Here is a 17,591-nt window from a genome sequence, read left to right on the forward strand (position 1 = left end):
ACCCAGGAGAAGTAAAAATAAGCTGTAAAGAGCCAGGCTCGTTGTAAGGCATTCTTTTTAGTAAGCAGCCTGTGTTCCATAAATACAGACATTCCAAGCACTGGAGAGGAAAAGTCTCAAAGGGTTTCTTTTTCCACTTAAAAAAATAAAAATGACATAAACATAGTAATAACCAAAAGGATGGAAAATCACCCATAATCTCTCCATCCTAACACATTGCTCTTTTTATTCTTCAGTGTGCCTTTCTTATCACAGTCCATAATTTTTACATATCTGCAGTCACAGAGTATATGCAATTTTTATCCTGCTCTTTCCTCCCATTATTGAGCAAGCATTTTTCTATGCTGCTATAGCGCTTTCATAGCTACTGTTGTTAGTTATTTTTTCTTTATTTCACAGGTAGTAATTATTCATTAAGACAAATTGGAACATCCACATAAACAAAAAATGGAATCACAATGCACATATTAATTTGTAGCCTGCCTTTTTTCACTGAACTATGTTTGGTGAACATCTTTCTTTGTATAACAATATATTTCTACATCTTTTTAAATAATTGCAATGTATTGTACTGAAGGAGGTACTATAATTCATTGACCTAATTCCCTATTACTGGAAATTTAGGGTATTTTTTTCTCCACAATCTTTTGCTATTATAAATGGAACCTATTTTTAATCATTTCATTAAGACAGGTTTCTGAAATTGAATCATAAATACACATCTTCTTCAGACTCTTGATACATCCTGGTAAATTTACCTCTAGAAGATTTATACCAAGTTATATTCCCTCTAAGGACACATAAGAGTGTACTTATTTCCCCACAGCCTATATCAATTATTGTAAATGGCTGCCAAATATTCTTTTCAGTTGATGGAACATAATTTACTTATTTGTTTCCCTACTGTTGACATTTGGATTGTTTTCAAATTTCCAGCCTTATAAACAAGACTGTCACAAACATCTTTGTGCTAAATAATTGTCTATAATTAGTTATATGGTTAAAATAGGAGTCCTGAATGAAAAAGCATATTTATACATGTCACTCCCTCCATCCAAAGGTTAAATTTTACTCTTCTGGCCCTGACTGGTGTGGCTCAGTAGGTTGGGCAGCGTCCCGCAAACCGAAAGGTCACCAGTCAGGGCACACGTCTGGGTTGTGGGCCACATCTGATGTGAGGCAACCGATCGATGTTTCTCTTGCACATCAATGTTTCTCTCTGTCTCTCTCTTTCTCCCTCCCTTCCACTCTCTCTAAAAATAATAAATAAAATATATTTTTAAATTTAACTCTTCTTGGTATATGGGATATTTGGGGCTTGGTTGGCACCCTGCCATAGTTACAGGAAGGTAATGGACAGAATGAAACAGAAAAGGCCATGTGCCAAAAGATACACTGCTAGAAATGTACTGTCAGACAATTTTCGAAAAAGGTACTAATTTAATAACCATTCTAGTGGCTTAAAAACAATTTAATGTAATATTCAAAGATATTAGTCAAGGAAGAAAAGCACTATAACCATTAATCCACAATAATGTCATTCCCCACAAAGAACTGTTCCAATGAAACATCTATTTCTGTCCCTCCCAGACCCAAAGCTGGCACACTGATCTGCCCAGCTCATGCACGTGGCAGGAGCCACTAATGGGGTTCCCAGGTTACCCTGTTTCCTGCAGTCCCTCATTCTAGAGATCCTTTGTATTCTTATCTCCTGTCCAAACCTCAAGACCCCAGAGGAGGAAGTACCATTTTGATGACAATCAGAGCTGCTGACCACTCCTCCAGTTCCTGTGAAACCGGGGTCTCTGGGGCACAATGTATGCACCTTGTTGATGTGACAAACACCCCTGAGCACCTATTGTGTGCCAAGCACGGGGTAGGTCACATAAGAAGCTCTTGGGTGTCCTCCACAATCTGCAATAAATGTGTACTGAAGACTGATGGAGTGAATGGATGTTGTTATGGATCATTTAATGTTCAAAATGGAAGAGGCCTCAGAGCTCATCTTGCTCAACCCCCACCTTTTATACAGTCATTTAGTGAGGGCTCCCATGGGCCAGATGCAATGATTTCATTTACTACTTGACACCCTTGGGCGGTAAGTATCATTACCTCCTTTCATAGCTGTGGAAACTGCTGCGCATGGAGGGTAACTCAGGTGCTGCAGAACGCTTTGTGGGCTAGCTTGACAGTCCTTCTCACATTCCTTGGCCTGCCTGCCCCTGTCAGCTGTTACTAGGTAAAGCACTTGACACCAGGGACTGTAGAAAAAGTTTTTAAAAAAACCCACAAAACTTCAAATGATCAAAATGGGGAGAAAGAGCGCCAATTGCTAGTATGCCTGAGTACCAGCCTCTTCAGGGTGCTCTTCTGTGGTTGGTGCCTACAGCACAGGTGAGGGGGGTGGCCCCTGATTAGGGTTTACTTCTTAGTCCCAGCCGCCCGCTCCATTTTCCATCGTCAGGCCTGTGCTTTGGGGAGAAATCACATTGTTGCCCAAGCATCACCTGAACAGGATGCACTTGCAACAGCCCTTCCCACCTCCACACTAGGGCTCAGCCCCCGGACACTGCGCCACTCCCTCCTCCGCTTTGAAGGGGAACAGAACATGCCACCCCCGAATATGCCACTTTGGCATATTTATTATTTTGAGCTGTAGGCACTGGGAAAACAGCAAATGCATGGAGAGCCTTTCTCTGAACTCCTTCATCTGCCTAAAGACAGATCCTCCAAAAGGAACTCACTTGTTATAAGTCCCCTCCCCAGAGTTTCATCACCCAGAGAAGAGAGACTCATCACGGGAGAGGAAACTAGAAGTTGGCACCACACCCAGACTGCTTGTCACAAACTGTCATACCTCCCATCTAGTCTTCTCAGAGCCCATCCATCTTCCCTAAAAACCATTCACTCTCCCCTAAGAGACCTGCATTCCTCTCTCCTTTTCCTATTAAGATGATATTTAATCCTGAATTCAAAGCCACTTTGGGGAATTACTCATTTTCCCCCAGTATCTCCCACGTATACATGAGGTATACATATTAATAAACTTCTGTTTTTCTCTTGTTAATCTGTCTCTTACCACAGAGGTCTAAGTCCAGAACTCAGAAGGGTAGAGAAAAATTATTTCTCTCCCCTGCAACTTCCCTTCCCTTCCTCTCCATCAGAAACAACCTGTTCCTGGCTGACACTTCTGCCCTCAAATGTTACAGCTGAGGAAGGACTTACTCTTCATCAATTTATTTATCCCTGAGATTCACTCTGAAGATGAAGAGATTGATGATGACAATAAATAGCTCAACTTTTTTTATCTGTTTTTAAAAAAATAACTTTTATAGCCCTGGCTGGTGTGGCTCAGTGAACTGAGCACTGGCCTGCAAACCAAAAGGTCAATTCCCAGTTAGAGCACATGCCTGGTTTGCGGGCCAGGTCCCCAGTTGGGGGTATACAAGAGGCAACTGATCAATGTTTCTCTCCCACTCTTTCTTCCTCCCTTGCCCTCTTTCTAAGCATAAATAAATAAAATCTTTAAAAAATAAGTTTTATAAAATATTAATGTTTATTTATTTAAAAACTCAGACTTGTATAAAATAAAAGGTAAAATTCTTCCGCCTTCCTCTTCAATCCCTATCACTTTCTGGAGGTGACCACTGTTTAGCAGTTTGCCATGTATTTTCCCACATATTACCTATGCATTTACATATGCATGTATTTATGAACTGTTTGTACAAAATGAATAATACTATGCATACATAACTATTCCTTCCAACATTTGTTTACAATTCTACTGTAAGGATAAACTATAATTTACTTAATTAGACCTCTACTGATAGGCATTCAAGTTACTTCCAGCATTTTTTATAAATACTACTGTGATTAATATAGTCATACATTTTATGTACTCATGTGAGTTTAATTAAAAGTTAATGCCTAGAAATGTAAGATGATCATATAAGGTGTATACTGGGACTATGTCAGGAAAATCAGTTATATGTTCACCTAAAAATGGAACTTCTGAGTCAATAAGTAGTATTTAAAATACTGATGTTGTCAGACAGCTTTAGTCATACCAATTCATAATCCACCAACATATAAGAACTCTATTTCTTCCAACTTTAAAAATACTGAGCATTAAAAAAAACACACTGAGCATTATACTAATAATTATTCTTGAATATGCCAGATAAATTAGTAAGAAATTGTATCTTGTTTAAATTTGTATTTATTTAATAATCAACAAGGTTGAACATTTTAAATTTATTATTGGTATTTTATATTCTGTATTTTTATGGATTGTTTATATATTTTATGTCCACGTTTTAAAAATTATTGGTACTTTTCCTTTTGATTTATAATAGCTCTTCACATATTAAAGAAGTTAGTCCTTTGTTGGCATATATTAGGCTAATATTTTTTTCCCGTTGTGATGTTTTTATTTTGAATTTGGATGTTTTTAGCCTTAAATATTTTTAAAGTATATGTAGGTTTTTTATGTGATATTTGGATTTTATCCCCAAGATTGTAAAAAAAATAACCAATTTTTTTTACGCTTTTTGAATTTTTAAAAATTTTGAGCCACCTAAATTTTATTTCAGTTTAAAAAATGAATTCAGCTTTATTCATTCCACATTGGCAAGTCATTTTTTAAACAATTTTTATATATTGATTTTGAGAGAGAGAGGTGGGGGGAGAGAGACAGAGAGAAGCATTGATTTGTTGTTCCAGTTAATGATGCATTCAATGGTTGCTACTTGCATGTGCCGTGACCAGGGATTGAACCTGCCACCTTGGCATATCAGGAACAACACTCTAGCCAACGAGCTACCCAGACAGGGCTCTAGTCACTTTTCGTAACATCATTCACTGAACTTCATTCATGTCTCTCCCATACCCCTGCCATTTGAAGTACAACTATATCTTATGCCAACTCTCTATTTGTACGTGTGTCTATTTCTGACCTCTTCCTTTTTTTTATTGATCTATTTGACCATATACCAGTAGTATCTTGCCATATAAAGTCTTCAGTCTTTAATATGTCTTAATATTTGGTAAGTCTAGATTCCTTTTTTTTTTTTCAGATTTTTTTCCTGATTGTTCACTGGTGTTTGAACTCTTGCAGTGGAACCCTCCCTCACCCCCAACATGGTTGTTATTTAATCAGGATTGCATTGAGTGTATAGGTTAAGTCAGGGAGGACTTACATCTTTATATCACTTAGACTATATGAAGAACATATATAATATTTTTCTATACGAAGAACACATATATTAAATGGTTTACTTAGATTATATTACAAGCATGACATAGTCATTGTGTTGTTGCTCATTAACAATTACAGTTCACTGTGCTATGGGCAAACACTGCAGGGACGGTGGTGCATAACACCCTATTTCCATTGATCCCAGCATGGGCATCTGTGATGCACTGAGATTAGATGATTAGTGTCTCTGATTTCTCATTGAATAAAACTGCACCTTTAGCATATCCGAGAAGTAATCAAAAGGCTCTATCCATTAAAAATATTAGCATTATTCCTGCCCTGGCTGTTGTGGCTCAATGGATTGAATGCTGGCCTGTGAACTGAAGGGTCACCAGTTAGATTCCCAATCAGGGCACGTGCCTGGGTTGTGGGCCAGGTCCCCAGTTGGGGGCATGTGAGAGGCAACACATTGATGTTTCTCTTCCTCTCTTCCTCTCTCCTTTCCCCTCTCTCTATAAATAAATATAAAGAAAATCTTTAAAAAGTATTAGTATTATTCCTGCTTCCAGATTTTATGGCCAATTTTTATTTTGTAAAAATTGGCCATAAAATGCTGGTCTGCAGGAAGAGGTGCCAGTCCAGGGGCATGGTCCCTCTTGAAGGGACAAGTTGTACCTGCCCCAGAGGTGGCCCTCAGAGAAGTCATATATATAAGGCAGGTTGCTTTTTTCCAATTCCCCTACTCTCTCTTTTTTCTTTGCTTAATCTATTTAAAAAGTCACCTCTATTGTGCTCTCTATTGGTGGATCAAACCTAATTAATTACTAGTCATGAACCATAGGTAAAGTACTTCTATACTTGACCTACAATGCCAATAGTGTACTGCGTCAGCCACTACTCTAATTTAGCTCTTTGTTCTGGGAAGTATTTTAAACTGAGTTGCCCAGCCCATGATGGGGTCTTGCTGAGTTCTAATGGGTTGAATGAGATCCTGACCCAGCTGGTCCCGACCTCAGTGGGTGAGGTTGGAAGCTGTTGCCACCCTTAAAATAGTCATACTGTACGTGTTCTATGTGTTACACAGCCCCATTATTCTTTTTATTTTTCCAGTTAATATCGGATAGGTTCAAATTCAATAGATTCCGAAATGAAACACCTGAAGTGCAGTGCTAACATACAAACATTGACATATTACTGTTGCGTGACTTGAGCACAACAGCTGGTGACCTGCACCCTATGTTGGCCGGGAGGCTGGTGCTGGGGCCCAGGAGCCCTGCGGTCGCCCTGCCTTGGCAGTTTGTCCCACTGGCTTCCTTTCTTGCAGCTGCCGAGTGTGGCAGTGTTGTTTCGGGGGATGGGACCAACAAAGAGACAAATCAGCTTTGTCTCCCCCCTTTGCTGTGATTGCAACAAAGGTCATCAGGACCCTGAGGGTGTCCCTGAGTGGGAAGACCCAAGACCCAAGGAAGTTTGGTTGTGGGCTTTTTTAGTCTCAGGAATACAAACTCTTGTACTTTTCATTTTTTCTGTAGTCTTCCTAGCTGTGAGCAGAGTCATGCCCATGTCAGGCCAAGAGATGATGGCTTTGGGCAAGTCCCCATCTGAGCCATGGACTGATGCTCTGAAGCCTGAGCATCAGGAGGGAGGCATCCTCCAGGCTGCACTTGTCTGGACCAGGTTGTGTTCCAGGTGCCAGAGTCCAGCTTCCTTTGGAGTAAAGAGACTCAGAATTGGAAGGAGGGTGCCTGGCACATCAGGGCCCCAGAGTTGTCTGGAGGCACATAGAGGAAGCTTTGTGCTTAGCTCTGCAGCCAGACAGCCTCAGATCTAGTCCCAGCCCAGCCACTCAGCTGCTGTGTGACCTTAGGCATGTTGTTTTACCTCTCTGGGCCTCCATTTTTCACCCCTATGAAATGAGAATAAGAGCATCTGCTTGATAGGGCTGCTTGGAGTTAGAAATAAGCACCTAGCCTAGCATCCAGCTTCTTGTCAAACTGGGTAAGTATCATTGCAGATCCTCAACAAGCAGTCAGCATCAGCTCATTCTATAGAAAAGGCCTAATCTTTTCTCACACTCTGCAGAAGTGTGGTTGGCAGGGTAAGGCAAGGTACTGGTATCCTTCGCAGACCAAAGGATGCTCTATTCCAGCTGCGTAAACTCATAAGCACAAAGAAACTCAGCTGTCACACCACATATCCCCCCCGTGGACCACCCTTAACAGTTTTTCTCTCCCTAGATGTCCTCTGGGCTGCGCAGAGCCTAGGAAATGAGACCTGGAATATCCCTGGATCTGAGCAGAGACTATCTAGAATAGTGGGCCTGATGCCTTGTCTCAGCCTTGAATAGAGGACCGTGTTTGGCTGAGATCCCTAAGTGAATTGGCAATGTACCCCACTCTTCCTGGTGAGACCACTTGTGCCATAAAACTGTGCAGGCATGAGCACTCCTGGAAGAGTCAGGTCATTGTGGGAAATGTAACTGGAAGCCCAAAGCGAGCTTCCCAGGCAGCCGCTACCCTGTACTCCTGAGTCTGTAATGGAACCAGAGCCTCCCTGGGCCTGCGGGCATAGGTGGTGCAAAGTGGTGGTTTCCATAGCAGCCGTGGAAACTCTAGCTGAGCTGCAGTGGCTCCGCTAATGGTGAAGCTACCAGTCAGTACAAATAGAGGCCGGACACCAGACTCATGGGCAGGAAATCAGGGACTAATAGCTAAGGACCCTCCTAATTCTTGGTCCTGTGACTTCACTGGCCCATGACTGGCAGCTGCTCACCATCCTGCATCTGTACAAAGCAGAAGCTCAGCCTTGGGACACACTGGAAGCTCCTCGAGAGATTTGAGAGCTCCCGGTGCCTGTGTCCCACCTCCAGAGACTCTGATTTAATTGGTCTTAGGAAAGGCCTGGACATCAGGATTTTTAAAGTCTTCCAAGCTGATTCTAATGTGTGGGCAAGGTTGAGAACCACTGGTAAAAGGCAGGCGAGCTAACAATAATTAATAATTAAAGGGGGTCAGGGGGAGGTAGAAGAAGGTATAGGGGGAATAAATGGTGATGGAAGGAGACTTGACTTGGGGTGGTGAACACACAATACAATAAACAGATATGTATTGTAGAATTGTACACCTGACATCCAGATAATTTTATTAACCAATAAAGTCAAGAAAGAAGGAAAAAATTATAACTACCATTTATGTGCCAGATACTGTGCCAAGCACATTATCTACATTCTCTCCTTTAATCTTTCCAAGAATCCCCATTTTTGCAGATGAAGAAGCATGCACAGAAAGGGGAAGAGAGCAATGAGCACTGGCAGTCTATCCCCAGGCTGTCGGATTTCAAAGCCCAGGCTGGTAACCCCTATAATAACTGCGTTGGAGTCACTGTGAAGAGGAAGATGGGGACATGTCTGGGGCAGGCCCCTCAGGTTCCCTTGATAACCCTGAATTTCCCCTGTACCCAAGCTGAGGTTCCAAACCCTGGGCCACCCCCACCCAGCATGTAGATAGGAGGAACACTGGCAGGCAGGTGGAGCTGGCTACTTCCCCAGAGCCCATTGACTCTTGGGGAGGCCCTGGGAGACCTGCCTGTTCGTTTGGGAGAGGTGGAACCTGAGACTTTGTGCTCAGAGAGATGGTGAATCATGTGCTTCGTTTCCCAGCTCACGTAATGAATGGCAGGCTTTCACTTGGGACATAGCATCAGATGAGAGTTTGTTTCCCAGGGGAGTGGTAGGGACTCACATTTTGTTCACCAGGTGTTTTGGGTTTAAAGCAGACTCAGAAAAAAAAGTCCGGAGGCATCCATAAAATCGGACCAGAGCCTTTTTATTTGCAGTTCCATTGAAATTTAGTGAAAGGCAAACCCAGCAGGTACCTGTTTTACTGGCAGTAAAAGGAAATTGGACAGTCTGAGTTGTTTAAACCTAAAATTGAGGGGTACATGTATGTTTTAAAAGAAAATTTACAAAGCTTAGGGATCTGTGTTGAACAGTTTTTGATGAACATGACATGGAAAATATTTTCCTTTCTCATTTTAAACCTTCCCATTTGCTGTTTGCTTTCTAAATTTAGAAGTCAGGGAAAAAAGATGCAAATCTAGCTAGGAAAAAAACGTCAAGCAAGTTAGGCAAGTTTCAAAGTTTAATTGAAGCGAGGGGCTGAAAATAAAACTCTCCAAAATGAGAAATAATTCAGTTCTTCTCATTTTATAGGACAGAGTTATTATTTCAGCTTAAACCATTTTAGATGTGATTGACCTTATTGGACATGGAAGTATCAGCACTTCCCAGAACAGACTGGAGAGGAGGCAGCTGCCTAAATGTCAGCCAAGACTGCTCAGCGAGAGGCTGGAGGGCAGTGGGAGTTTCCTCAGGTTGTTGTCATTCATTGTCCCCCCAACCTTGTCCCTGGCCCTGGCAAACCAACGGCCTCTTAAGCCATGGTCTGGATGGAAACCCCCACCCTCCCCCAACCCAAAGCCCGAGCACAGACCTGCTGGCTGGAAATGCCCCACCCGTCCCTGGGTTCAAGTCACTGGGCCAGATGCCAGAGACCAGCCTGGTATCTTGGAATGATTGGCTGCCACCTACACCATGTCCCTGTGATTGGGGTCTCATTTTGTTTCTTATTTTTGGAGAATGGTTTTCTGTTCATTGAAAGGACTTGAGGACTGACATCTCTGGACTTCTAGTCATCTGAGAAGAACACTCAAATCAAACTAGTTTAAGAAAATAGATATAGATAGATTTTTTAAAAAGGTAAATTTGGAACAGGTATGACTGACCCCAGGGACCCAAAATAATATTATTAGAGCTCTTTGTTTCCATCTCTTGGCTCTGATTGTTTCTTCTTGGTTTCATTCTCCAGACAATATTTTTTTCTTTTTTTAGTTGATATATAACAGACGTGCAACATTATATTAGTTTCAGATGTACATCAAAATGATTTAATATTTTTATATATTGCATAACGATCACCACAATAAGTCTAATTAACATCCATCACCACACATAGTTACAAATATTTTTCTTGTGATGAGAACTTTTAAGATCTATTCTCTTAGCAACTTTCACATGTATTGTACAATACAGAATTGCCAACTATAGTCACCGTACTGTACATTAGAGAGACAAGCTTTCTCCATGTAATTGGTAAGAAGATCCTTGCCTGTCAAACTCAGCAGTGCTGATAAAAAAGAGCTCACCTTATAAGAAAGTCTCAGGGAAGATTCTGATTGGCTCAGAGTGGGTCAAATGACCATTCCTGAACCAGTCCCTGTGTCGGGAGTACAGTGATAAGATTGGTCTAGTCTGGGTCTTGTGCCCACCCCTGTGGTAGTGACCAAGGTGTTGGTTAGACAGGGTACAGTGATTGACAGCCCTGTCAGGAGCATGTGAATGGATAAGAAGATCCCCTAAGGCAGGCAAAACCTATCCTGCCACCTCTTTGGTCCACCTCAGTCCTGAGTGTTCTATTATCCAAGAGTGTGTGTGAGGAGCTGGGGAGCAAGCAGGATGCTTGAGGTCAGGATGGTTCATCATTCATATGTTCATTAGCCATTGCTTTTGAGTCCCATGATCACTCAGGCACTTTCTGGTCTTTGGGATCAAGCATTCAACAAAATAGACAATCCATGTCTTAGTGAAGTTTCTATTTGTATGAGAAGAAACAGTCAAAAAGATAAAATAAATAAGCAAAATACACATAGAATGGCACACAGTGCTCTATAAGGGAAAATAAAGCAGGGCAGGAGGACAGGGAATTTGATGGTGGAGTTCGGGTCACAGTGTTGCAGATGGTGGTGGGGAAGGCTCACAGAGGAGGTCACAGTTGAGCAGAGTCCTACAGGGGGTGAAGGAGGGAGTCATGCTGACATCTGGGGGAAGAACCTTCCAGAAAGAAGGCAGAAGGAACAAAAGGGCTAAGGGGAAGGTGCCAGCCAGCTCAAGAAACATAAGGAGGCGCATGTGGCTGGAGCAGAACCAGGGAGGGGGCAGCAGTACAAGCTGAGTCCAGTCAGGTGACAGGGTATTCACTCACAGAGTCTCCTGAGCCACTGTGACCTCTGGGGTTTGTACCTTGAGAGACAGTGAAAGCCATGGAAAGTCATGGGAAGTGGCAGAGGCTCCTATTTGTTTCCTGTTTTCTCCTCAATCCATTATCAGTAAGTTGAGAGCCAGAGACACTATTTAGGTGTTCATTCACTCACTCATATTCATTCCTTCATTCAGCGAACCCCTACTCAATACCTACTGTAATGTCAGGTGCTGGGAGCTCAGAAATGAGGAGCCCACCACCTAGTGGAAAAGAAAGAGAAGTAAATACAGATGTCAGCACCATGTGATATAAAAACTCCACAAACAACTTCCAGTGCCCTCACCCCCTACAGAATGGGCAGCAGTGCAAGTCCCTCAGTGACTCCAAGCCCAGGATCCCATGCTTCTCAGGCTGGTCCACATATAGCTCCTCATGGTCCCACAGCCTAGAACCAAAGGATGCATTTACCCCTTGTGTGCCGATATGCTAAGTAAGCATTGTGGGTGGGAAAGGACGATAGCAGCAACACACTTTCCCTTTGGGATGGGGAGAGGGGAGCAGCATTCACTGGTATCCAGTCCATGGTGCCTGCACTGTTTCCAGTCTCCTGCCCCAGCTGGGCGGGGTGGAGTGAGCTTCCATGGCCAGTTCTCCAGCTACCTGTGCTCCGAGGTTGGGAACGGCGGGTTTCTTCGTGACCCTCTGTGGCCTACCTTGCATGGAATGGGGGAGCAAAGGGGCCAGGTTTCCAGATTCCTCTTCTGGGGGCCATACTGCTCTGTGTTTATTTCTGTCTTCATAGCCTCTTGTACAGTGTCTGCATATACTGAACTTTCAGTCACTATTTGTTAATACTAATAGGATGCCCACAGGACACCACTTGTGGGTACCCAGGGCAGGAGTCTAAATCAGGTTGTGGAGTATGGGGAAGGCATCGGGGACCCCTAGGTTTGTGGCTTGGAGGACCCATCTCTGCAATGGGCAGTGCAGAAATAGCTGCTTTGGTGATGAGGGAGGGATTCGTTTTGAGGTGTTGAGTTAGAGGTACCCATGGGATAGTCAAAGGCCTGGAAGTCTCCAGATCAAAGAACAGAGCCAAAGGAAAAGGCGAGTTGGAGAGCTGGAAGGAAATGAGCCGTGGTGTGGGTGTGGGAACTGGGGCTACATATCCCAGGAAGGAAAGCACTGGGCGGTGACTGGTGTGAGGCCAGGAAGGCGCTGGATGGAGAGGAAGAGACAGCCCAGCAGAGGTCACATCCCGCCCTTCCTCAGTAGTCCCTCTACTTGGCTGGTCCAGAGCCAAGCGATGTTTCAGTTCCAAACCCCAGGGACTGCTGGGTCAATGTGGAAGCAGAGCTAAGACCTCTGGGAGGAGGCAGGCCTGGGGTTCCCATGGCACCCTTTCTTCACAAGTTGTTTCCCAGGTGAAGGGTGTCACCTTGGAGGCAGGCTGGACCATCAGGGGCTATGGCTCTGTGGGCAGGAGCAGCAGATGCTTCCTGACAGCATCTTTGGGATGTCTACTCAGTTTTGGGGTCCTGCGAGGAACTCCTCTCGAGAACCTTGGCCTGAGCAGACAGATGCTCTTCCACAACGTTCTCTGTGGCCCTGAGGAACTTTGAAGGAGATGCGGGAAGGCAGCAGGCTGGGCATCAGGGAGCAGCCTCCTTCCCCTTCCTGACATGTGTCTGGTGCTCCGCAGAGCATTGTGGAACAAATGGGTGGATGGATGAGTGAGCGAGTGAATTCAAGCATTTGTGAGCAAATGAATGAATGCTCTGGTGCATTGGAACTCCCAGAAGCCTGCCCAGGGCCTGGTGATGAGATGAGGGGCTGTGTGCCCATGTTTATTGGGCAATGGGTGAGTGTGTGATCACAGAGTGGCCTTAAATCCTAAATAAATAAATGTCATTTCCCACAGTTGAAGGACAATGAAGTAGCATACTCTCCCTTGGGAGCTTCTGCAGTTTTTCTTTTCTTTTAGCTTCTCAGCCATCACCTGGAGGCTGCTCTCCATCTCCCTAACCGCAGCTGGAAGGACAAGGGGAAGTTAACACCCGTTCTTTTCCCGGGTGGGAAGGGCACAAAGGATCTCATTCTCACTCTCAAAGTTGGACAGCTTAGGTCCTTCCAGCATCCAGGGTTCATGTCAGGACATTCTCCTGCCCTCCCTCCTTCCCTCCTTCAGTCTTTCCTGAAAAGGATTTTGAGCCCATGGGAGCTCAGCTACACCTGTCCAGCTCTTGGCCTGTCACCAACTCAGAATATCACAGTGCGGCAGCTGTAACCTTGTCACCACCCTGAGCGCCTGCTTGTAGCACAGGGCTGACTAGGCCCAGTGGCCACAGTAAATCTCCCTCACTGGTTCTGACCTTGGGAGCTCAGGGACTGGCTCCTGGGACAGGATTCCGCTGGAGGTGGGAACACTACAGAGTGGCACCCTTTAAGGGGACCCGCGCTCCCTGAGCCTTCCACATTCCTGTCTGGTGAGGTTGGGAGCTGCGCTCTCCGGGGACCATGGAGGCACTGGCCTGCTGGGGGATATTCCTAGGCTCACCCAACACAGCTGCCTTCCTGGGACCATCTCTCAAGGGGCAAGGCCCGTGACAGAGTCCTCCTGCAGGGGTTCCATGCATGGACAATTCTCATCCGTCTTCCTGCCATCTCTGTGTGCCCACAGCTCCAACCCAGACTGCTGGTCACGTGGAAGGGTTGGAGTCAGGAGGCACTCACAGCTGATGATATTTTGAGGCATTCTGGGGAATGTCTGGCCAGCAGTTTGGTTCAAATAATGAGATATCAGGGTCCATCCATTCATCTCAGATATGTTCTTCCCTAGTGTCTTTCATGGGGGGACTTTGGGAGCGCAAAGTAGGGTGTGGCTAAGAGGAGGGAGGCTGGGCCATGGCATCTGTCATCCATCACTCCCAGCACTTAGCACGGGTGGACCCAGTAGGTCTGGCATGGGGCTGTTTCAGCAGCAAGCACAAATCTATGAGAAGATGCATCACTGTCTGTGCACCTGACTTCTAGCACTTCTGGCATGAGCCTGTGAGAACCTGCTTGTCCTCACAGGTAGTTCTCTGTGTAGCCGCTTGTCTAAGCCTTGCATGTTTTACTGATCATACCTAGCCCAGTGTCAGGCCCAAGTTCACACCTAAGAGACGGTCAATCTTCTGGTAGCTTGGCAGCTTCTAACCTCCTTAACGATTCTTTCAGGACACCACATCTTGGGGGCCTGGTGTGGTCTAGAGTCACATCCAGCACATAGAAGTGGTCAAGGATTTGGGTTTCAGAGTGAAAACAACTAGTTTGAATCCAGAACCTGTGACTTACTAGCTCTGAGCTTGGTCTTTTAAAAAAATAGACTTTACTCTTTTTTTTTTAAGAGCAGTTTTAGGTTTACAAAGTTGAGCAGAAGGTACAAAGAGTTCCCATATATTCCCTGCCCCCACACACGGATACTGTTTTTGACTTGTGGAGCCTCAGTCTCCTCATCTGGACAGTGGGGGAAATAATGCCGTGCACATGGAGTTGGGGTCAGGTACAAATGAGGTCTGGCGGTTGGCTCCCATCCGGTAGTAAGTGCTCACCACACAGGGGCTGCTTTATGCTGGGGCCCCTCTGATGCTGACCTTTGTCTCAGGTGACAGGAACACCTTCCCGAGGCTTTGATGAGAAGGCATACTTGGCCGCCAAGCAGCTGAAGGCCGGAGAGGACCCCTATAGGCAGCATGCCTTCAATCAGCTGGAGAGCGACAAACTGAGCTCAGACCGACCCATCCGGGACACCCGTCACTACAGGTGTGGCCTCCATTGTGCCTATGGAGAAGGGCGGTGAGGAGGAGGGCCAGCCCAAGTTAGCCTGGTTTTTTTCAGTCACATGGATGTAAGAAATGAGGAAGACTTCCTGAGACTCAGCCTACCTATCAGGACACTCACCCTTCACCCTCAGTTGCTTACCTGACTCCTGTTTATTTCAATTGACCAAAGAGAACTTCCCAGCTGGGACCAGGGAGGCCCCTCAGCACCACAGTCTGAAGTCCCAGTCAGAGTGACTTGCCAGGGGACCACAGGGAGGTTGAGGGGGTGGGTGAGCCCGGTGTCCTTGGTGCCCTGCTGGTGGTGCCTGAAGTGAAGGGGGGCCACCAGGCCTGCCCACACTGCTCAAACAGTGGAGAGCCTTGCACGCCCCATTAACACCCCTTTCCTTCTTCTCTTCCCACCCCACTGCCCTCACTCCTTGAAACCCCCAGAAATGCTTCCCAGTCTTGTCCTTAGTTCTGGCAGGGTGGTAGCTGGGAGAGGCCACCGACCAGGGCCAAGGGTGCCTTCCACGGTAGTCCCAGCTCTGACTCTGCTCAGTGTGAATGACCGAGCTTGGGAGGGTCATCAGCCCCTCCTGGGTTCTGGCCCTTGTTGTGTCCTGTCTAAATTACACTGAGACTAAATCTCCACCTTTAGTCTCTGTTCTTCCTGCCCTCGCCTCCAGGAACGGTCTCAGCTCCTTACCCTGAAGTGGGAGCCTCCCCTCCTCCCCACGGAGCCTCTGCTCCTCTTCACTGAGCACATAATGGGCCCCAGTCCTGTACTTCTCCTGCCCCGCTCCTCCTCCTTACACACTGTCTCCTCTCCTGAACCGCCCCCCCCCCCCACATACACCTTTATGGCTCCCTGCAGTGTCCTCTCTTCCAGGAAGAGTCCCTTGCCAGCCCAGGCTGGTTAGGGGGCCCCCTCTGCTCTCCCTGCAGACACCTAACAGAACAGCAAGGGGCTGATGGAGCTGCGCCACCCACGTGCCCGCAGCTGTGAATGGCCAGCATGGGCTGTGGCGGACCCAGCTTAGGTACCCGGAGCCACGCTGGTCCTGGTTTGAGGGTAGGCGAGAATGTCTCGGGTCAGCTGCTTTTCTTCTGAAGCAGCTACTCCACAGAACAAAACATGTATGTGAGATAAGGGTGCAGAAGGAGACCTGCTTTTAGCACCTTTCTTGTCACTCATGGAGATGTACCTGAAGAGCAGTGGGCTTGGCGGCCCGTGCCACGTGAGAAGGACGCGGCGTTGGGGGAGCTCCAGACAGTCCTCCCTGTCCTTAATCAGCCCCGGCACCCTTGGCCTCCAGAAACAATTCTTGCTCCCAAATAAGGCAATAATTCTGCTCCTCAGGAAGCCTTCTGCCCAGGTCTAAAGGCTAGTTCAGGTCCCGGAAACTCTTTCTCAGTCAGTGCTGGAGCAGTCTCCCCTCCTGTCTGCCTGCGCTGCAGGGCCTGCAGGCGTATGTTCACGCAGATCCACTCGGAGACCTTTTGTGGGCAGTCCTGACCGTGGCCAACCTAGACCCCAGGCCTGGAGGGTCTGTGGACCCAAATCTATGATTTGAGAGGCTGGCCTGGATCACCTCTGCACTCCCTCCCAGCTACCCCCAACACACTGAACCCTCTCAGGTGTTCACCGAGGAACTTAAAGGGGAAATTCCTTTTGGGAATCCATACCTTTAAAAATGAGACTCTTCAAATCCAAGGCAGTGGTAGGTCATTGAGCTGGGTCTCCCCTCCTGCCCCAGAACTGCTGCACAGCTCTCAGAAGCCTGAGGTGGATCCGGGGCACATGTGTGCATGTGTGTATTTCATGTGTGTGCGCACACATGTGTGTAGGGAGAGCAAAGGTGGTGCTGGCTTTGGTGGCTGGACCTCCCATGGTGGAGCCAGGTGTGCTGGCCTGAGCCACCCTCCAGGCAGCCACTTCTGCTGGACTCTAGGCTAGTTCCTGGCTCAGCCCTCAGTCTAGGGAGCTCTTCCCCAACGGGGAGCAAAAAGACCTAAACCATACAAAACAGACCTACCAGCTCCAGAGCCCCACACTCTAAGCACAAGCATGGGACAAACCTCTTCAGAGGCTCCTGGCTCCTGGGAGCTGCCGGATAAATCCCCATCACCATAGATGTAAACCCCAGGGAGATGCAGGCTGGAGAGAGTTGGAGAGGGTGGCCGAGAGGAGGTCAAGGCTACCAACCTCAGTGGAGAATGAGCATCGCAATCCAGATTCCCTCCATCGAAATCCAGATTCGCACCAGATGGTTGGAGTTCAAGGATAGAGACCTGGGGGCCCTGGAGGTCCATGCTGGGGGGTGGGGTGCCAGGAGGTGGCTGCTCCTCCCAGCACTCCCCATCTCATCAGACCAAGCCCACCCCCCTACACACCCCCTACCCACAAATCAGCATGGCTCTGGAGGATGGGCACTTGGGAAGCCGGGCGGAGGTGAATTTCCCTGCCCCTCCTACCCCCATCCCCTTTCAAGGAGAATTATTTTGAAGCCTCTCAGGATTTGTCCCATGGGGGCCCCAGTCTGGTGGCCCTCC

At 46.5% G+C, this 17,591-nt stretch overlaps 1 protein-coding gene across 1 annotated transcript in view; it reads left to right on the plus strand.

The window, feature by feature from the left end:
* Positions 1 to 17,591, plus strand: part of GALNT16 (polypeptide N-acetylgalactosaminyltransferase 16) — a 76,101-nt gene that overhangs the window by 33,447 nt on the left and 25,063 nt on the right. Inside the window, exon 2 of the mRNA XM_090271039.1 lies at positions 14,879 to 15,036. Within this exon, the coding sequence (XP_090127165.1) occupies positions 14,879 to 15,036 (158 nt within the window). The remainder of the gene's footprint in view (positions 1 to 14,878; positions 15,037 to 17,591) is intronic.

This window comes from Furipterus horrens, unplaced genomic scaffold, assembly GCF_987537825.1.
Source record: "Furipterus horrens unplaced genomic scaffold, mFurHor1.1.pri manual_scaffold_3, whole genome shotgun sequence".
NCBI lineage: Eukaryota > Metazoa > Chordata > Mammalia > Chiroptera > Furipteridae > Furipterus > Furipterus horrens.